General features: G+C 43.1%; 2 protein-coding genes across 3 annotated transcripts in view; one reads left to right on the top strand and one right to left on the bottom strand.

Annotated features, from left to right (window-relative positions):
• Window positions 1-7,327: 7,327 nt before the first annotated feature.
• On the bottom strand, window positions 7,328-18,511 carry TUG1 (taurine up-regulated 1). Its single transcript, XM_089323563.1, has 5 exons — window positions 18,501-18,511; window positions 17,406-17,583; window positions 17,275-17,314; window positions 14,791-17,203; window positions 7,328-13,388 (listed from the first exon to the last, which is right to left on the bottom strand). The coding sequence occupies exons 1-4, from the start codon at window positions 18,509-18,511 to the stop codon at window positions 16,743-16,745; spliced, it is 690 nt and encodes a 229-aa protein (XP_089179689.1). The 3' UTR covers window positions 7,328-13,388; window positions 14,791-16,742.
• MORC2 (MORC family CW-type zinc finger 2) overlaps window positions 17,562-21,729 on the top strand; it is a 41,750-nt gene continuing 37,582 nt past the window's right edge. For both annotated transcript variants that reach the window (XM_051826524.3, XM_051826523.3), the window contains exon 1: window positions 17,562-18,776. In XM_051826524.3, coding sequence (XP_051682484.3) covers window positions 18,709-18,776 — 68 coding nt within the window. In that variant the 5' untranslated portion in view covers window positions 17,562-18,708. The remainder of the gene's footprint in view (window positions 18,777-21,729) is intronic.

Here is a 21,729-nt window from a genome sequence, read left to right as displayed (position 1 = left end):
CTGTCAATATATATATATATATATATATATATATATTTGAAAGTCAGAGCTACACAGAGAGAGGAGAGGCAGAGAGAGAGGTCGGTCTTCTATCCACTGGTTCACTTCCCAATTGGCTGCAATGGCTAGAGCTGCACCAATCAGAAGCCAGGAGCCAGGAGCCTCCTCCAGGTCTCCCACTCGGGTGCAGGGACTCAAGGACTTGGGACATCTTCCACTGCTTTTTCCAGGCCATAGCAGAGAGCAGGATTGGAAGTGGAGCAGCTGGGACCTGAACCGGCAACTACATGGGCTGCCGGCACAACAGGTGGTGGCCCTACCCAATATGCCGTGATGCTGGCCCCTTGGCTTGGTTTATATTATATACTCACTCCTTGTCCAACCACCAAGACCAAAGGGCTACAGTGTTCTCTTAAGTTTGTCTGTTGTATCCTCACCCCTAGAACCAGGGGTAGTTAGTGCACTGATAGTGGATATATCCATATCTAAACCATATCTAAAAGTGGGGATTAATGCTGGGCAGACAAAAGCAGCAGGTGTTTGTAGCAGACAGATTCTGGGAGCACAAAGGAGAGCCACCTAGCTAGTAAAGGACTCACTTCGTCAAGCTACGATGGGAGATTCATGCCTTGTTCATGACCCATCAGTCTTCTATCTAGGGCACGACCATTAAGAGTCCTATTGGGGCGCAAGTTGATTCAGAAGTATAAAATTAAGAGTAAGTGGAAGGCCGGCGCCACGGCTCACTAGGCTAATCCTCCTCCTGCGGTGCCAGCACTCTGGGTTCTAGTCCCAGCTGGGGTGCCGGAGTCTGTCCTGGTTGCTCCTCTTCCAGTCCAGCTCTCTGCTTTGGCCTGGGAGGGCAGTGGAGGATGGCCCAGGTGCTTGGGCCCTGCACCTGCATGAGAGACCAGGAGGAGGCACCTGGCTCTTGGCTTTGGATCGGCGCAGTGCGCTGGCCATAGCGGCCATTTTGGGGGTGAACCAACAGAAAGGAAGACCTCTCTCTCTCTCTCTCTCTCACTGTTTAACTCTACCTGTAAAAAAAAAAAAGTAAAAAGAGGAAGTGGCATTCATGTTCCTAACAAATGCTTCCACCAAACTATTTGTGGGAAAGATAAGGTTCAGTTCTGAGGGAATATACTTCAATTACCAATGGAGTGAAGATGATAGAAGTGCATCTCATACACAGAGCCCATAGGTAAACAGTCCAGGCTTGGCACGGTGATGTCACATCCACCCAGAACCTAGGCTTCTTCTGGCTTGCTGTCCTATCATCAGTTGCACACACTTTCCTCTGTCCTGGTGTAACTGTGACAAGCTCAAGTTCCAACCACTGAGTCCACATTCTGGCAAGCAGAATGGGTGGAGGAAGGAGGTGGCCATATTCCTTTTGAAGGGCACGTCCCTCACATTTAGTCACACTGGCTACAATTTAGTCAGTGGGTGTGATGGTTAATTTTAGTCAACTCGACTGGATTAAAGAATACCTCAAAACCCGGTAAAGCATTATTTTGGGCATGGCTGTGAGGTTTTATTCAGGTTTATTCATTAGCATGTGAGTCTGAGTGGACGGGGAGGGGGAAATCGGTCTTCAGTGTGGACAAGCACCGTACAATCAGCCTGGAGAAAAAACCAGAAAAGGCAAATATATGTGTCCATCTGGGTCCTAAGCTCTCACCTGTCCTTCGACGTTGGAACTCCAGGCTTCCTGGCCTTCGGACCCCAGAACCTCCAACAACTCTTCCTTCTCCAGTGTTTTCCGACTGAGAGCTCTGCCCCTGGCTTCCCCGTGTTAGAGGCCTTTGGATTTGGAGTGAGTCCCACTGCTGGCATGCCGGGTCTCCAGCTTGCACGTGGTTTGAGACTCTCAACCTCCATACTTGTCTGAACTAATTTCCCTAACAGACCCCCCTTATATATTTCTACAAACTTTATTGGTTCTGGCTCTCTGGAGAACCCTAATACAGTGGGTTACACCCATCTTTCTGCCAGGGAAGTGGGACCATGTGTTTATTCAGGGAAGAATACGTAATGGAAGATAAACAATCTTTTCCAGGCTGTGGCATCCTAAAGGTTTGCTCTGCTGCAGGAGTGGCTTCTCCAGAGTTTGAGGACTAGTCACCTGGAAACCAAGCATTTTCTTTTTTTGGTAAAGGTTTATTTATTTGAAAAGCAGAGTTACAGAGGGAGAAGGAGAGGCACAGAGAGATCTTCCATCTGTTCGTTCATTCCCCAACCAGGGCTGAGCCAGGCTGAAGCCAGGAGCCTGGAACTCCATTCAGGTCTTCCACTTGGGCGGCAGGGGCCCAAGCTCTCAGGCCATCCTCCACTGCCTTCCCAGGCACACGACCAGGGAGCTGGATCAGAGGTAGAGAGGCCAGGAGTCGAACCACAGCTCAGAAAGGATGGCAGCTTAACCCACTGTACTACTCCAGCCCTGGAAACCAAGCGTTTTTCAAAAGGCAACTCTGAATACAAAAGATTCAACCAATTCTTAAGTTTTGTTGCTCTCCTTTTTTAAAAAAATTTTTTGTGCCCCTTTTTAGTATATATTCTAATGAAAAATTCCAAGTTAGTTACTTTTAAAATTATATTTAAATTATTTTCCATAGAAATTGGTAAACTTTCTTGGGGGGGGGGGGAGGCAGGTGCTTCTCACCAGTGAAACAATGCTGGTGTTGTCAGTACTGACTTTTCTTCAAATCCTCAGTCTCAACCACAATAACCTGGCTCATCTTTCTGCTTTCCTTTCATGCTTGTTTAGACACATTTGCACATTTTTATTTGCTTTTTAATAAAAAAAGGTTATCATATAATCTGTTTTCTTTTTACTTAAGAGGTACCTCATGGACATGCCACAGGTTTAAGAGCCAGAGATAGCATTCTTTTGAACAGTGGTACACGACTCCATAGCATAGCTGTTCTAAAACCAATTCAACTATCTCCTCTGATAGGACTCTCCATCTGTTTCCATTTCTCTGCTGACCACAGAACATGCTGCAGTAAACTCGTACTGGAATCCTCACATCTCGGGATTTTTAATTCTCTGAGGTAGTTTTCAAGGCAGGACTGCTGTGTTAAACAGCCTTTAAAATTGTAATCAACACTGCCAGATTTCCTTCTAAGATTTGAAGAATCCACACTGCTGTCGACAATGCACCAAAATTTCAATTTATCCTGATTTTTGCCAGCACTGTAGATCATTTTACTTTTATACTTAAAAGAGCATCTGATATTAATAGGCAAAAATGGTACCTGGTTATTCCTCTGATTTACATCTTGTGGATCATATATACAGATGATCCTCTCTCATTTGTTTACCAGAATGCAGAACAGCATCATGGTTCAAAGCACAGTCTCTGAATGAGACTACTTCAGTCTGAGTCAAAGCTACATCACCTATTGTCTGATGTGGACAAGTTCCTTTATCCCTTTGAACCTGTTTCCTTAGCTGTAAAGCAGCTAAGGAAGAATAAGGAATAAGGATAATATTACTGTAACATCCGGTTGTGAGGAGTAAATGAGATACTCGGAAAGTGCCCTGACCAATGCCTAGCACACAGCAAGCACTAACTGGTCTGCAATTAGTCCTGTGCCATACAATGAGCTGCATATATAATGGTGGTCCTCTTCAGATTATATTGCCTAGTGATGTCATAGCTTAGTTTGTGTAAGCAACTCCATGTTTGCACAACAATGAAATCCCCTAAGGACCTATTCCTCGCCATTTCCCGTCATTAGGCAATGCAAGTCTACAGTATTGCCAATTTGTAGGAACTTTGTGTGTACTTGGGAAATTTATCCAGAATCTGTTGCTTATGTTTGAAATATTTCCCTGGTCTATCACGTCTTTTATGGAACTGAGATCTGTTTTATGTAGTCAAACATGTCTATGATTTCCTTTATGGTTGCTAGGTTTTCTGTTTTGTTTATGCAGACCTCTCATCATAAGATTATAAAAAACCTCTTAAAGTATTTTCTGAATATTTTAACATTTAAATCTGTAGTCCTTCTGCTACGTATTCTTGTACATGTTCTGAAGGATGTGACTGCTCTCTAGGGATCACACTTTTGCTGTCATGTATTTCAAATATAATTTAGAAGAAAACTTCATGGAAGTAAATATTAAAGAAAATGTAGTGCTTGTATCAATAGTCATTTACTGGGTTGTTCCTAATTATTCACAAGTTTTTTTTCTTTTTAACAGAAATTTCTCCCCTTCTTACAAGTTCCAGGAAATTCCAATATACAAAATTAAGCTGCTTCTGTTTGAAGTGGTGAGACGAGGCTTGAGGAGTAGAGAAGAACCTTCTGAGCCAAGTAGGCTTTCTTCTGAAATAATGGAAACTCTTAAACTGTTCTATACAGTGAAGTGACACAATCAGATCTGTGTGTCACAGACCACTCCACTGCTCAGTGAACAGACTGTGGGAGGGCCAGTGAACCAAGAAAGGCATTCTAACAGTCTAGCAGCAGATGATCTTCTCTTGGACAAGAGAGACAGAAGCAGTTTTGCTGCGTTATCTGTTAACATGGAGAGAATTTAATGACACCGATACCTGGGGTGAGTTGAAAGGAAAGCTTCAAGAATAACTCCCAAGTTTTGGTTTCAGAAGCAGGGTAGAGAGAGTGGTGCCATTTATCAAGAAAGGGGATACTGAAAGGAGAGCAGTTGGAGGAGAAAATATGTTGGGTGTGGGCAGCTTTGCATTCATCAAGTATGGCACATCAAGCTAACAGGTACACATCTGGAGCTCAGGAAATATCTGAAGGCTGGGACCTCAAAGTCACCAATATTCAGGCGGAAACCAAGGCCATGGGAATGGATCAGATTTTTTTCTAAGAGTTTACAACATAAGAAGGCTTAAGGCATGTCCATCAGGATGGACACTGATGCAGTTGGTCTTCTGAGTGTAGGTAACAAAAACCAACCCTGGCTACAGGACTCTGTATAGTTGTATAGGGGTTATCCTGTGCAGCCATATGCAACAGTCGACTCAGCCACTTTATTATTCTTTTTAAAGATTTATTTGAAAGGCAGAACTACAGAGAGACGGAGACAAAGAGATCTTCCACCTGTTTTCTACAGTTGGTTCACTGCCCAAATGCTGCAATGGCTGGAGCTGGGCCAGTCCAAAGCCTGGAGCCAGGAGCTTCATCCACATTTCCCACGTGGGTACAGGGCCCCAAGCACTTGGGTAATCTTTCTGTTGCTTTCCCAGGTGCATTATCAGGGAACTGGACTGGAAGCAGAGCAGTCAGGACTCGATCCAACACCTATATGGGATGTTGGCATTGCCGGTGGCAGCTTCACCAGCTACACAACACTGGACACTCAGTTACTTTAATTTGAAGGAGATGAGGCAGTTGGCAAAAATTGGAAAAGCTTAAAGTTCAAGAAAACTGGAAAATGTGGCCAGCTCAGAGCCTCACATATGCCACTAACATACAGTATTATGGGAGTATTGTCTGCTGGGATTACATGGCATCAAGGAAGGATAGCATGCCAAAGAAAAGGTGAGGTGTTATTCTCAGAGAAGTGGATGGGGAGGGGGGAAGACACCAGCTAGGCCAATGTGCACTATGCAGATGTGAACTTCTTATAATACCTCTACCCAACATACTGTAGAAAACAGATACATCTCCTTCCCAGTGGGAGGTAACCTAAAACAATAGCTAATACATATATAATAGCTAATGATAGCTAATTACATCCAGTGTCAAGTCTAAGATTTTTTGGTTGATGTTCATTATCTTCTATTTCTTAACCCTATCAGAATAACCTGAACCTTATGGATTTACTGGTGTATTTTAGTCATCACCAACATATCCAAATTTGTTAGTGAAGACATGGCCATCGAATGGCTCAACTCCAAAGGATGGGAAATCTGGTTGGATTAACTCATCATGCTCAAACTTCTGTCAGGGTTATGGAAAGAGTAGAGTAATGTGATTGGAGGAAAGAGACAGGAAATAAAATTAAAGCAAGCTAGGAGAAATGAGAGAAATGCTATAGATTTTTTTTTTTTTGCAACATGTTACAAGATTGCAACTGTATTTCTCTCTTCCTCCTCATATTCTCCATTTTTCCCCCCTTCAATCACCGATTTTTGACAACGGGGTGACCCAAACCTTTGTTTTTGGTATTTGGGGTTGGTACTCTTCAAGTCTTCAGAATCCTGCCAGTTATCAACACTTATTAAGTCAGTTTGGTTTTTCTGGTTAATACTTTCACAGAGACCTTTGTAATGCTGATTCCAACTAAAATTGTAATTGCAATTTGGGAAATCAATTTCCAAATACTACTTTTGGTTCAAGGTCAAAGGGATTCATTCACCCTGAATTTGTAAAGGCCCTGGATTTTATTCTGTATCAACAGGTAAGTTTCTAGGTGTGAGCTTATTCTCTTAACATTATTCAATGCAATCCAAGCAACTACCCCAACTCAACGGTCTTGGCCTTCTTTACCTACTTCAAATAGCCCTACTGCTTTTCAGCTACCTGTTTCTCCAATTTTGCCTTTAATAGGTACATGAAATGATGGGGGGGGGGGGCTCTGTCATTATTGTACTGCTGCTATAAACCGCTATTCCTCCCTTCCTTCCTCAGGTCACAGAGCAGCAGCCCACATTCACTCAGACATTTGAAAGAGATACTATTAAACAAAATTAAGGACAACTACTAAGCTCTAGTTTTCAAAAAGGTCTAGCAATGTCAGATTGAGTACTGGATGACAAAGGTATTTACTATTCTTTGATATAAAGGTACAATACAGGCTCAAAGTTTGCCAAGGTCAAACAGTAAGCACTAAATTGAAGAAATTCTTTATTTTAAAAATAATGTTGGGAGTGTAAAATATTCAAATACAGAAATGTTGAAAGCCTCATGTAATCTACACTGTTCCAAAGTCATTAGATTTTTGATGCCTTTATAAACATGGGCAAACACATTTAAATGAGTTCACCTATACACTTTCCTATCAGTACCTTGTTTCATTTAACATTCATGACCATTTTTTCCTTGACTGTACACAATAAATGTACTTCCTTCATTTGAACAGATAAGTAGATCTTCTTATAAGGCTGAACCATCTTTACTTAACCAAACCTTCACTGATGGACATTTAGGTTTTATTATTTTCTAATATGTAATTTTTTAATGTTTCTGTAGTAACTATTCTCAGTTCCTGTTTCATTTTTGTTTGGACAATATTCCATTGTCACTGTGGCTGATAGTTTAATAAATATTTGGGTCTGTCAAGTTTCAGCATTGAGTGGATACCAAATTAGCCAGGACTCAATTTGAAATGAACAGAAACTCAAAATAACTTAAGCAAAAAAGGATATTTATTGGTTCACATAACTGGAAAGTCCAGGGGATATACTAGCTTCAGGCACAGTTGGATCCAGGGGGCACTAATGTTGTCATCAGGACTCAAGTCTCTCCAACTTTTGGCTCTGCTTCCTCTGCACTGGTTTCATTCTCTGACTGGCTCATTCAACATGGTAAGCCCTGTTCAATTTGTTTTCATCCTCCCAAACTAAAGCACCTCAATGGAGAGTTTCTCCTCCACAATTCAATAAAATTCCCAGAGTTGAGTATCACTGGACCAACTTGAGTCACATGAACATTCCTCAACCAATGACTATGGTCAAGGAGATGAACTTTGATGATTTAATCAGACATCCACCTATAAAGCTCAAGACTGGGTCAGACTGTCTAAACCACATGGATGCAAATTGAAGAGGTGGTTCCAAGAAACACCAAGGAGTTGTTATAGTAGGATGGAATGGATGCTGGGCAGTTAAAAACAACTTGATGTCCAGGATAAGACCAGGTACTGAAAAGGTTTAAACTCTGCTCATGAAGGTGAATGGTTAACACTGGCACTGTTTCTTCCTTTGTAATAAAATTCTGGAAAAAAAAAAAAAAAAAAAAAAAGCAGCAAAAAAATCCAAACCCATGAAGGACAAATGTGTCCCTCTTCAGGATGCCTGTAGTCCATCTGAAGGGAAGAATCATCTTCAGTAACATACCGTAGATGCACTGAGTTCCAACACAAGCAAACTGTTCATGAGTCTGAGAACCCAACTGTCTTGCTGATGAGGACAACTAACCTCCAACTGGCAAACAGTTTTGGGAGGTTATCTGAGTCAACGATAAACTGGAAAAACTTTTCTTGTGCTCTTTTAAGTCTTTTGCCAAGTTAAACTTGCAGCTCTAAAAGGACTGGTGATTCAGACTCATCTCTGTGCCACTGCAGCAGAGACACAGACACTGGTTTTGATCTGGTGTAAGAGAGTCCAAGTGCTGAAAGCAATCACACACAGGTATAGAGGTTTACTTTGCACTTAAAAAAAAAAAGTCAAGGAATGTATAACATAGTCTTTCCTGTTGTGAACATTATGTCTTCGTGGGGTGAAGAGTGGGTTGTTTGTACTCAAAAATTCTTGGTGGAACTGGGCACAAGATAGGCTGAAACAGGCTGTTGTCTTCTCATTGTCAGTCTGATGGCAGCAACATGTCAAAAATGGCAGGTAAGAGCTGAGTCGGGTAAATAGACAAGCAGTTTAACTTCAGTAGGGCCAGCCATACCAACAGCCAGGAGACTATCTGGAAGAACAGGCAAATAATGAAGCTCTGTAAATCAGTCTTTACCCCGAGCACTCCAGGGTTAATTCATAGGGCTTACTCTGGATACATTTTTCTGATCTTAATGGGCCAGTCAGGTACAGCAGCTTTAATTTTCCTGCTCATCTGCCCAGGAACTTTCAGCTTAGGAGAAGGCTGTATTTCCAATCCAGACTTGAGGTTCTGTTTAGTAATCTATGCTACATCTGGGAGCAATAGGGTTGGCAGAGCCAGATCTGTCAAAGTTGGCCCTACTTTCTTTGGTAATCAAGTCTTCATTTTCTTTAAGTAAGCCCATCTCTGAGAATATTACAAGCAAATCAAGGCCTCAGATTGGTTGAATGGTGCTATTAAAAGGTTAGCTGATCTCTGAGGCATGAGGATACTAGGCAAGCTCCACTGGTTTAAGTTTTAGGTATTCTGCTTTTCCAATCACCAATTCTTATGCACAGTATACATTAGTACATTAGACCCTTGAGTAGATGATCATCCCTATCTTAAATTCTGATTTTGACTGAGTATGACAGGATTAGAGGGAATGACTGGTAGAGATCAAGATCACTTTTTTGTAAAGTACAGGAATAAGCAGAGAAGAAAAACAGCTGATAATCTGAAGGTAGTAGAAAATTGAGTCTATAGAGAACTTCTTTACAAATAAGAGTTGTATATACAAGCAGGCTAGTCATCCAAATTTTATTTTCATTTGTTGAGGTTGAGCAGTCTACAGCAACCAGACCTAGGCCTTGCTTGATGATTCATGGAGTCACATAATCAACAATTAGTCTAGAGGATTAGGAGAAAGGATATAAAGAAACCATTCCCAACATTTAACCAGTGCATTCAATATAGTAGCTGAGGATAGCTGGCCCTTAGGTTGACTGTGAGTAAAGGAATGTAATTTTTCTCATGACACAGATCAGTCTTTGTTCAACATGATTTGGTCTGGGAGTTCATTAATTGAATCCTTCCTGCAGAAACAGATAAGCTGACTTAATGCCTGAGTATTCCATGGCAAGGAATGCAGTCACTCTGAATCAGCATAAAATGACAATACTGAGACAGATGTGATTCCATTAAAACATCCACAAGGATGTGTCTACTGATAAAATCCTTAGCTGCAGTCTTTGCAGATTTCTTTTTCAAGTCAGTCTATGTTTCCAGCAAGAAGGTGGACAATACACTATTTAGAAACGACCAGTAATTAAGTATCATGGCTTGGTCAAAGGGCCTTCCTCCACTGATTCCTACCCATGTATAGTTGATGTTACCAGACATTAAGATTCATCTTGGAAGTCCAAATGTACATTTTAAATCACACATACAAGAAGGGATATTCAAAGATTGTCTCTTGAGGACCAGCAGTTTCGAGTAGTCACAATTTTGTAGAATATGCAGATACACCAGTGATGGAGGAATTGTTTTTGGCCTTTGTTTTTAAAAGGTAATTAGCTCATTTATCTTGGAAACAGCAGTTAAACGGAATAAAAAATAAGTAGCAGTGTAACTGCCACTGGTTGAATCATAGCAATTTGTAGATTGGTAAAATGATGGATGATAATCAGGTACGAAGTCCCTTTAGGAAATGTTGCTAATATTGCAATTCTGCTTTCATCGGTCATGGTTCTCTCTTGCACATAAAGTAGAGTACTATGGCTGACGACGAGAGGTCAAATGTATAAACTGGTTTAAGACGGCCTCGACGAGGCATCAGATTCAATGCAGTTTCCTGGAGGATCAAGACTTCAATCATGTACTGCAAGTACCACTAGAACATCCGGTGTCTGTGAGTAAAGTTCAATAAGGTGAGTTTTTCAGTGTAAGGAACACACAAGACACTATCTGGCTATATCCAATTCCAGGAATCACTGGAAATCCGTCTGGGCTGTTAAATCTAGGTTGACTTCACACCACTTGTAGGTCATTTGACTTCTGGGTTGGGGGGGGCAAGGACATGCCCATCTTCTTGCAGTTTTTCCAAGATTGCACACAGTAAGTATTCCTAAGAAAGTCCAGCATCAAGTGGACAAGAAGTTGAGTAGAGGTACAGAAAACATCACAATGTCTTTCAGGTCAACAAGTTATCTAGGGCAGTGGTTTTCAAACTGTGTTCTGAAGAGTACCCAAGGAAGTCCCCTTGGGTGTCACCATGATGGTAAAGATGCTTTTGGCAGGTTTCAGGCCCCCATTCCTGCTTCACTGCTTCACTGCTTCACCCAGAACAGCTTCACTTTTACTCTGGGCTTCTGCACATTTTTCATTCAAAGGGCTTCATGGCTACAAAGCCTTTGGAAAACCAATGATCTAAGAATAAGTTGTTCACAAAATGCTGAAATACAAAAAATAGGTCACAGAAACCAGAAACTGTGTGAGCAAAGCCTGTGGTAAGCCAAGGACTCTTCCTAGTCATTCTCTCCCTGATGTGGACCACATTACATGTTGATGGAATCAAAACTTAAGTCTGCTATAAATTCTAATTGCTTGAAGTTGGCTTTTAAATGACTATCAGAAAACAAGACTATTGGCTTAATTTTGTTACAGCACTTTTTTTTTTTAAAGTTATAAAATCGATCCATTTCTTTGCAAACACTACTTCAAGAAGTCCATGGATGGATGACTTCTCTTCAAGCAATGCTAAGACCTCAGTGGGCCACAACTCAATTCTAGTACTGCATTCTTATCCTTTTCTCTAGCTTCTCCCTTCCCTTTCTGAATCTCCTTATCCACCCCTCATGAACACACTTTATGGCACAAATCTAAGGGCAGAGAAATATACTGTTAAATATCATGGAATTTGCTCAGTTTTGGGGCAGGTTAACTTTGTCCCATTTCCCTCCTAGGCAGCCCCAGAAATGTTCTAAAGGTTCTCCTCACAGAAAATAAGGTAATAGCCAAGATGTAGGGCTCTGAGAACATACCAATTCAAGCAGTTCATGATACAGTGGGTGTGTGTGTTTATGTTCAATGATACTCTGTATATTACAGAATCTCCAGGGCAATCTGCTGATAATCACACTGGCTACACTGCTTTAAAGCAGTTTTCCTATTCTGTTAAAAGGAATGCTAAAAAAACACTATTCTGTGCATGATTAAACTTATGACTTACTGGGTTAAATAGCAAAATGGGACTCTTTGCTGTAAGTTTTGAGATATTTGATTCACTTTGCTACGTTGTTGACTGGGAAAAGGGACACATTTTACCACCTTATTGGACAACGGACAACAGAAAGCTCTCTATATGATATATACAAAACTTGCGCATGCGCGCGCACACACATACATACATGCACACACACACATACCACTGCTCTAAAAAAAGAAAAAGAAAAAAAGATGGCTCATTTTTGTGTAAATACTAGTTTGGGGATATAGGACCACAGATAGGTTCATGGTGATTGGAATACTGACTCTTTAAAAAATAAAAAAATCAAACAACAAAAAACCCCATACACATATATAATATGAATAGGGATCCCCAATTGATTAGGCCATCCTTGGAGAGACCATGAAAACAGGCAATAGATCTAAAAGTAGCTTTGTGTTTCATGTTATATATCCTTGTTATCAGATGAGTATGTGCCTTCTTGACTGAACAATCTACCACCGAGAGGTCACTTCTAAATCTCAGGCAAGTTGAACGAGATTCTGGTCTAGAAGCAGCTATCATGATTACACTTATAAAATTTTGTCTGATTAAAGGTACTGGAAAAGAAAGTTAGAAACTCTTTAGGTGATCTTAACCTCCAACCATTTTAACACTGCAGGTAAAGGTGAGGCTAAGTTAATTCTATGGAGAATACTGGACTAGGAGTCAGAAGGCCTGGCCTCTACTACTTTATAGCTGTGCCACCTTGGGTAACTGCTTAACCTTTACAATTCTATTCCCTCATTTAAAAAAGGGATTATAATTTATTGTGTCATTTTGATAAGTGAGATTAGCATATGTAAAAGTGCTTTTAAAACTGTAAAGTGCTATACATAAACAGAGGGGATTACCATATATGTTCTACCTTGATGTATCAAGAGGCCTTTTCTGGAATCTGATTGGAGCCTTGTGAGATGCTGTTTGGTAAAGGGATTCCTTGGCAGAATTTCTTATATTTGTGTGAAAAGTTCTGGTTCCTGAGTAATCCCAAAGAAGATGCTATGAGGAGTTCACTGTGCCTCTGTTTTGATCCCAATGGGTCAGAATATCTGCCTTCTTATTCAGTAGGCTACAACAAAGTTGAAGTAGAAAAAGAACAGAGTCCAGTGACTTTGATGGGGATCCCAGACGGTTCATGAACTTCAGTCATTTGAGATTGTGGTATGTGGTCCAATGCCATTCTCAAAGACATTTTGCCTTTCTTCAGATAGCGTTGACAACTTAAAAAAAAAAAAAAAAATCCCCTGATCCAAACTTATGTGTCTCTGAAGGCATTCACTGAAGAAATGAAATGCATACTCATGGAACAAACTGGGCCCTTGTTGTGATGAAATAGCTTCAGCTATTTGGCTTGAGGACTCTGACTCTTGACTATAAAAGGCTGTGCTGAATCTGGGTAGAACAGGACAGGAGTGGAGGTAAAGGCCACATCACGATGGCTGCACGCCTCCTGGATCACAGTGGTCCACTGGAATGGTGTCTTCATCAGTAGTAAGGTGGTAGAAATCACTATGGGCAAGAATCCAGGTACCAGATCTGTGGGCCGATGGAACAGCACGAGGAAGGTGATCAGAAGGTCCACGTGAACACTCAGCAATCAGGAGGCACAGGACTAGAAGGGGCAGGGACAAAATAGGTAAGACAACAAATGTGTGTAATTACAAACCCAAGACTCTGTCACTCTGAGGTGAGTCTACTGTCAGCACCTTAGTGGCTTGACAGATATTATTTCCCAACAACCCTGGCTTAGAAACTGACGTATGGTAATTGGGGTGGAGTGTGACTGACATCCCCCTGCCCCCAAACACCCAAAAGCCTAACAAATAATCAGTGATAATAAAAACAGAAAGGGTTCCGTGGCAAAGATTGTTTCCTGACTCCTGAGAACAAACCGTCTCAAGGACTCAGCAAACAGGAACTGCCCAAAACCTCATACTTAGGGGAGTGATCCGATTATATTCAGGCTGCTGGACATTAGTTGGTGCAGAGGAAAAAGTGGTTTCAAAGGTGGCACAAAAAGTGAGATTTTTAAGGTTACATATTGACAACAAAGTAGATGTTGTCCTTCTTTTCCAATGCCTTTCTCAAATTGTTTATAACCTGCTTTTAAAAGCTGCACTTAACTTTCTGAAAACGCTACCATCTGAAAAATATCATTTGAGAGAAAGGGAGATAGAAAAGTGTAAGCACACAAACTTCCCCATCTGCTGGTTCAATCTTCTATTATATGCTCAGGAGCTGAGAACTCAATCCAGGTCTCCCACATGGGTGGCAGGGACCCAACTAGGTATCCTAGAGTGTGTATTAGTAGAAGCTGGAATTGGAAAAGGAGCCAGGACTGGAACCTAGACACTCTAATATGGGATTTGGGTGTCCCAAGCCTTTTCCTAACAGCTGTGGCAAACACTTGCACCAAGATTCCATCTTGAATAGGAGGAAATAAGGCCTTGGTCCTCAGGCACTTCTGTATGTAATATTCTGTTCAACATATCAGCTTTTCTTTATGTCCAAGGGCTCCCTAGACCTTAATATTTATAATTGAAAAATAAAACATGAAATAAACATGGTCCACATCTAGTGACTTTTCTTTCAATGAAGAGTCATCTTAGTTATTACACAGCAAGTAAAGAAACACTGAGTGCTGATTCTAAGGCACTCTGCTCTCTCAATTCCTTTGAAATAAATGCTTCACTGCAGGTGGTGGTATGTGTGCACAAAGATATACATAACAGCCCTTGCTTTCAATGAGTTTGCTATCTGTGAAGAGTAAATGCATGCAAATAAGGTTCTGTAGGCAAAGATAAATAAAAGCTATATAACAGCATGTTACCAGAAAGACAACTTTGTGATTAAAGGCAAGAGTCATGGAGACAAGAGCATCTGGGGTGGAGACTGAGGAAATGGCAGAGTTTCAACAGGTGAAGAACCAGAGAAGAGCATTTCCAGGGTGGAGAAGACAGTATGAACAAAAGTGCAAAAATGGTGACTAAGGCAGCTTGGAAAATGGCAAGTACCGTAATTCACTTTGGATAGAGTGTCATCAGTTTGCACCGAGTCTGGACAGAAACTCAGGTCTTCTAATTCCCAGTAACAGCACTGGTGGCAGTGTTGCTCAGTCGTTGTCTCTTTTCTCACAGCAAGGTCAACAGTCCAAAAAGGAAAACAAAACAAAACAAACTACCTCCAGAGCTCCTGTCACTACCCGACAAGCTCTTCTGGATTTGGGGTCAAGTTCTTGACAAATCTGGAGTCCTTGGCTGCGGCTACACGGAGCGATACCTGCTCAGACTGTGGCAAAAACCTTTCCGAATTCCAATCCTGGACATTTCATGTTGTCACAGAATTTCAAGCTTGTGAGTTCCAGTTGCTTTTTCCCCTCGTTTCTCCTGAGGAAAGCACCTTATCACCACACTTCCAAGATTCTTCTGAGGTACGTCCAGATTTAATTACAAAAGAGCAAAAAGACCAACACATTTTCCTCCGAAACAGTCATTTCTCTGGAAGTGACATAATTTTGTCTCTGCCCTTTAGGTAAAGGCAACAGTCAATTGATATTTTTTTCAGACATCTGAACAGCAGAGTTGGCTAATATCTAATCAGACAAAATACATTGAAATATGTTCACTTGCTTAAGAGCTGTACCACTTGGTAAGCACCACTCCACAAAGTGAAAATGTTTGAAACGCAACTGTTCAAACATTTTTTTTTTTTAGTGTTTACTGGATAATGGCCTGGAATTTGATAAAAAGCAGCTGACAATTAACAAAGAAGCAAAACTTGGCATTTCTGCCATCTTATTATCACACAAGCAATAAGAATACAAGGCAGGCCAAGGAAAAGTTAAACTTTGAATCACTTCCAAATCTAGTGATTTTGAAGTTCAGCAGGAGTTCTAACAAAACTTTTCAGAGGTTAACTTTAAATAAGGAAAATCCCCCAAACATCTTCAGGACTCCCATGCCTGGTTCAGTGTGTTCCAGGGAACCCGCTTGCAAAAGATCCACGTGCACCATTATTCGCTGGGCTCGGCAGCACTGTTTAAAAAATAAGCCTGTTCACTACCGACCACGCAGACCAGGGAGACAATATAGGAGCAGGTAACGGATGGCAAACAACAGTCATGAAAAATGGTCAACGAAGGGAGTCGGAAAGGTAATCAGGCACCAGTATAAACAGCAGAACACCAAGAATTGCTGGGCCCAAGATTAAATAGGCTTCTTGATACTAGCGAACGCACCCACTCCTAACCGTAGCTGCTTTACGTCGGGTGCCATTGTACCATAGGCATTAGCTACCCTCCAGGCACCCCATGGTGAAAGGACAGGATTCAGAACAGAAGCCAAGCAGGGGAGCACTGTCACCCCCAAATATCCATTATGCATAGAAACAGCTCACATATCCCAGGGACTCAAACAGGGGCTTTAAATCGGTTGTGAAGGGTCCCAAATGACATCTAGGCCTCAGTTTCCTCCCTGTTGGCATCAAAGAGTGGTGGTCGCTCTTCAGCCCTCTAGGTCATAACCCCCTTTGAAAACTTGCTAGCGGTGGATCATCATTCCCTTAAAAAAATAAAATAAAATTGCCCATCTCCACAAATTTCTGCACACAATTCCAGGGAGTCTGGGGAATCTCCAGCTCCAATCCAAGGTTCCCAAGTTCAACATCCAAGGATTAGGCCAACTGCTAAGTTTTCTTACAACTCAAAAAAACAAAACAAAACAAAACAAAAAACAACCCACATTACACACAATGATCATCCTTTACGTACACCGACGCTTTGCATTTTTACAAAGCGCCTTTCAATCCCACACGACGGGCAGAGGAGGAAACTGAGGCGCAAATCACAGAGTGCCCAGCCTAAGGTCACTCGGCCAGCTGGTCGCTAGGCCCGGAAACAAACCCAGCTCTTCCGACTCCGGAGCCCGACTCCCCACCCCGGAGCTGCCGCCAGAGCTCTCGCCCCGCACTAAGGCGGCATAAGGAGAAAAAGGCAGAGTAGAAAGCCCACCACCAACCATCCTCCGGCCCCCTCCTGCCCCCCAAGCTGGGTCCTTGCAGGCCCCGAAGGGTGGCGCCAGGCGTCCAGGCCCGCCCCGGCCACCCCTGCCTCCCCGGCCGCGCCAAATCCCGCCGCAGCCGCCGCCGCCTCCCCGGGAGCGGGGCGGAGCAGCTGCCCGCCACCGCCGACCACCCGGACGACTCCTCGTCGAATCGCAAACGCATAGGCCGCCGCGCGAGTTCTGCGCACGAGAAGAAAGACGCGGCGCGACCGCCAACGGCCACCGGGCGCGCGCCGCGGCGGCCGGGCCTGCGCCCCAAGAGCTGGATGCCAGAGCAGGAGAAAGAGCCGCCAACCGATCGCTCGATCGACCGCGCGCCCGCTCCTTCGCCCTACCAGACCGGGGAGGGGGGGAGGGCGCGCCAGGGCTTCTTCGAGTTAGGGGCCTGACTCCCCGGCGACGAGACAAGATGGCTCCTCCGGTCGGCGATGCAGCTACCGTCCCGGCTGCGTCGCTCGGCCCGCCCCCGGTACTGTTTCTTTAAATGGCGGAGAGGGTCAGGAAAGCAGGAAGAGAGGAGCGCGCCTTCACGTGACAGGGGCGGGACCGGCCAGCCGAGATCCGGTCACGTGGGGGACACGCTGCCCGCCAATCAGGAGGCGGGACAGCGGGGCGGGGGCGGGAGGAGCTGCGGCTTTGTGATTGGCGGGATGCACCGCGGGGGCCTCGGGGGTTTGGGGCGTCGGGGAGTGCGCGAGGTGGCCGGGGCTGTGTGCCTTGGTGAAGACAAAGCGGTGGCCGAGGTGGCTGTGGCGGAGGCAGCAGAGCGGCCCTGAACGCCAGATTTCGTGGCGCCGGGTCCTGTCATCCTCACATCCTGCGCGGCGCGCGGGCGGTCGCGGCGGCGGCGGCGGCAGCAGCGGCGACAGCGGCGGCGGCGGCGGCGGCGGCGGCAGCACATGGTTCCAAGAGCGCGCTGCGGTTGTCGGGTTCCAATTCCGCGGGGAGGGGACAAAGGCTGCTGCGAGCTCCGGGCAACGCCTGCTCGGGTGGTGCGCTCGCCACTGCCCTGAAAGCTGGGACTGAGCCTGCCTGGGAGGCGGCGGCCCCGGGGACCGAGGCCCGGGCAGGGCCCGAGAGCCTGCAGACGCTGTCCGAGGCGCGAGGGGGAGGGGCGCTGGCGTCCTGAGGCCGTTCGCGCGGGGAGATTGTGAGGTTTATCCGGGCGTTGTGAGGTAATTGGGCACACCAGCCAGAGGAGACTGTGGCCGGGCCGCAAGCTGGGTGTGTTCAGGCTTTGAAAGAGAGAGAGAGAGAGAAAAACAACAACCAAGACGGTCAGCCACCACCCGAGAGCTCTTTCATTTGGGAGGTGGTGAAGCCGGAACGAGCACCCGAGCACCATTGAACACTTCGTCGACGTGGCGTTCGCCGATTTAGGGCCTGTCTAAAGATTCCGACCGTCCTGGTGGCGAAGACATGAGTGAGCGTTCAGTGTTAGGACAGAAATTTCCAGATTGCTAAGTCTTCGTCGCTGAAAATTTAGGAGAGAAGAAAAAAAAAAAAACCCACCTCGAAGACCGCGAAGATGGAGCGGTAATAGGCTCCCTAATCAAGAACCAGCCACATTTGATTCAAATCATTGGAATCGAGCGATCGAAACTTAACCCCAGCAGCTCCTTCGGCTACCAGTTTATGACGTAAAGTTCCTTCCAAAATATTACATCACAATCATCGAGAATATTCAAGTATGCTTCAAGAAGAGGTCAATTGCCATTTAAGACAGCTCTGAGCATATTTTCGGTAGATACTAGGTAGCCTGAAGGTGCACCACCTCAACCTTCCCTGGAAGAAATCCCAGCAAAAATCTGTATTCTAATCAAGTGTTATTTCCCAGTTAGTGGGTGAAAGACTGAAGACCCCATTGCCGTCATGGCCTTCACAAATTACAGCAGTCTGAATCGAGCTCAGCTAACCTTTGAATATCTGCACACAAATTCGTAAGTATCCTACAGGTGCCCCTGAGGTCGCCAGTAACATTGCTTGGTAGGTGTGTGGAGGGCCTTTCCCCCAGGAAGCCTGGCCCTTCTCTTCTGTGGGGACTTACCACTGGCGGGAGATGGATCACTGGATGACTAGCACGCTGTACTGAAGAACTGAGATCAGTGAAATATTTGTTGCTAATCCAGAAGAATGTGATTTTCGTTGATTGGATGAGAATTTTCTAAATGCAAACTAAGTAATTACTAGGAATCCAATAAAGACTGCTCTTTGGATCGCCCAAAGTTGGACTGTCTTGGTATCGACTTTCTCATCTTTAGGAAGGACAGCCTGAACAGTTGGGTTTGTAACAAATGTTTCTAAAGGAAAAAAAAAAAAAATGAAGACACTTAAATGACCACTTGTGAGAAGAGAAGTTTTTCAGCAGACCGTTTGTCTTCCAGGAAATTGGCTCCATCATCTAGTATAGATTGTATATGCTAAGCAGGAAATGGCACCTTGTTTAAATTCTTGATTTAGATAGTCTTTCCCCCAAATATGCGAGATCACAGAACCAGTTGCTCATGGTTGTTGAGTTTATGAAAAGATCATTCCAGTTTGGTCTGGAATGTTTTAGGATTAATCCTTCTTTAAACCCACTCTTGAAAGTCATCTAGTGGGGCCAGGATTACTATAGTGTCTTAATAGTCTGTTACTTTTGAGATGAAGGTAAGTTTTCTACCGTCTTAGTACTCGGAGAGGTGAGGAGCAGCTAAATGGATGGTCAAGTTACCTGGAGAACCACCTTCAGGATGGGGAGTTATAGATGTTGGTTATCCACAGTAAGAGTAAAGTGAATTTTTGCCTTTTATGGAAAAGACAATGTGTTGTGATTACATGATGTCTAAGTTTTTGCTGGTTTTCTATTCATGGAAATAAAATTCTTAAGAATAGGTAAATTGCCAGATGGTGAGAGCCTGTTTTTTATTTTGTTTTGCTTAGAAAGCTTATTGAACTAGAGTATTTTGGGGAAGGTATTGTAGAAGTCACTTAGGTGAATTCTCACACTTATATAGTGAATTTGAAAGCCAGTTAGGTTGCTCAGCTGGTTGATAACATGGACTTGGGCAAAACATTCACTGTTTTTTTACATTTGAAGGCCATGTAGATGTTCATGGATGATTGTTTTGGATCTGTGGTTCTCAGTTGTGTATTTTGGAATGACAAGGCAAATTTGAAATTAGAGACTTTATGATAATCTTGGAAGACCATGAGCTGGACTTTAGAATTGGCATTCTTGTTCCAACTTTGCCAAAGACTGTATGTGATAATAAACTATTAGTGACAAAGTTAATTGCTTCAGACCACTGACTGTTCTAAACATTTTGTAATTTTAGGACAGTCTCATGGAGGTAAGGTTTATTCCTATTTGGTATTGGAGAAAACTGAGGCCCAAAGAGATTAAATTACCTGCTAAGGATTAGAGTTGCTAAATGGCAGACTTAAGGTGCTAGGATTTAAGGCAAAAAAAAAAAAAAAAAAAAAGGTATCTGGCCACAGTGGTTGGTCTTTTTGACCATTAGTCTATGTTGGCTCTAGTCTGTTTCACCTTCAAGGGCCTGTTTATTTGTTCCCAAAGTGAAGGGCTTACTTCCTACTTGAAAAGTTTTCATTTTAGTTTATCTCTGCGAATCTTCCTCTTTTTTTTTTTCCTTTTGCTGTTTTTATAACAGTAACAGTAAATGGACAGTGTTCAAGGCAGAGAAGCAAACTTGCACTTGTTTAAGGTGGAGTTGGGAAATTTTCTGAGTTTGACTTAACTGTTGAAATGGAACCACCTGCTTGTATGACTATTAAGGGTTGGAGTATCATTCTGGAAGCTCTGGAATTTCCTGTATGAATTTGACCTTTGAAGTTCAACTTTTGAGTGTGTCTAGTGATATCTGAAGAAAATATGAATCCTAGAACACCAAGATAAATTTTTTCATGACCTTTTTCAAGGGATTTCTTTATCATGGTGACCTGACTGGAAGTTCATTTTCAGAGGAAACTGAAATGTTTGAATTCTCACATGCTGTGACTTAATCACAAATAAAGATGGAAGATGAACCTTGGTGTTAAGTTGTTCAATAAGTCACCTTCAGGGAATGGAAGACTTGTCCTACAGTGTTGTCTTCTTTGTTAAGGTTTTTAAAACCGTTCTAGGATGTCTCACATCTGTGTTGCTGCCTTATTTTGAACTATGAAGGAAATGGCCCCTTGCTTACCTCCCATTTAATGTAGAGCATCAAGAGATCCCAGCCTACACGGGTGGAAGTTAGTCTGGTGCAGTGAAAGGACTTGGTGTTGGGAGCCAACCAGGCCTGAGTTGTCCGCTTCCTGGCTCTGTGCTTTGGAAGGCTAACTTTTTGAGCCTCAGTTTTTTTTCATCTCAGGTGGAGCTAATCTGACAGTGTTTATGAGGATTATGTCAAATAATCTTTGTAATTATCTCTGACATGATACACTGTCTAAGAGATGATGATGATTCTCTATGTATAAACCAAAAATTGGTGTGGTGGTAATTTGCTGTTCAGTGCTTGTCATTAGGCAGATACGTTCTTAGTAAATGCTGGAGCTTACATTATAGATAGTAAACATCTGTCATGAACCTCTTTTTTTGTATTAGGTCTGTGTCTATTAATGGTTATTATCTTGAGTACGTTAGTGTTAAGGTTTAAAGTTGGCCTGGCAAATTCTTGGTGATAACCTGAAAGTTTTTTAACACTGGTTGTTGCTGTTAAGAAATGATGAAAGAGTTTTTTTTTTTTTTTTAATGATTTATTTATTTATTTGAAACTCAGAGTTACACAGAGAGAGAGAGATGTCTTCCATCTGCTGGTTCATTCCCTAAATGCTTTCAGTGGGCAGGACTGGGACAGGCTGAAGCCAGGAGCTTCATCTGGGTCTCCCACATGGGTGCCTAAGCACTTG

This window comes from Oryctolagus cuniculus, chromosome 21 (assembly GCF_051225735.1).
Source record: "Oryctolagus cuniculus isolate XC-2025 breed Fujian yellow rabbit chromosome 21, ASM5122573v1, whole genome shotgun sequence".
NCBI lineage: Eukaryota > Metazoa > Chordata > Mammalia > Lagomorpha > Leporidae > Oryctolagus > Oryctolagus cuniculus.
Note: the sequence above shows the minus strand (reverse complement) of the source record. Positions and strands in the feature narration are given on the sequence as shown.

Excerpts from the sequence above, each read along its gene's own strand:
- TUG1 (XM_089323563.1), bottom strand. Across the intron at positions 17,315-17,405 it reads GCGGGCAGCGTGTCCCCCAC|AAACAGTACCGGGGGCGGGC; the intron begins GTGACCGGATCT and ends CGCCATTTAAAG. Across the intron at positions 17,204-17,274 it reads CGAGCGACGCAGCCGGGACG|CCCTGGCGCGCCCTCCCCCC; the intron begins GTAGCTGCATCG and ends AACTCGAAGAAG.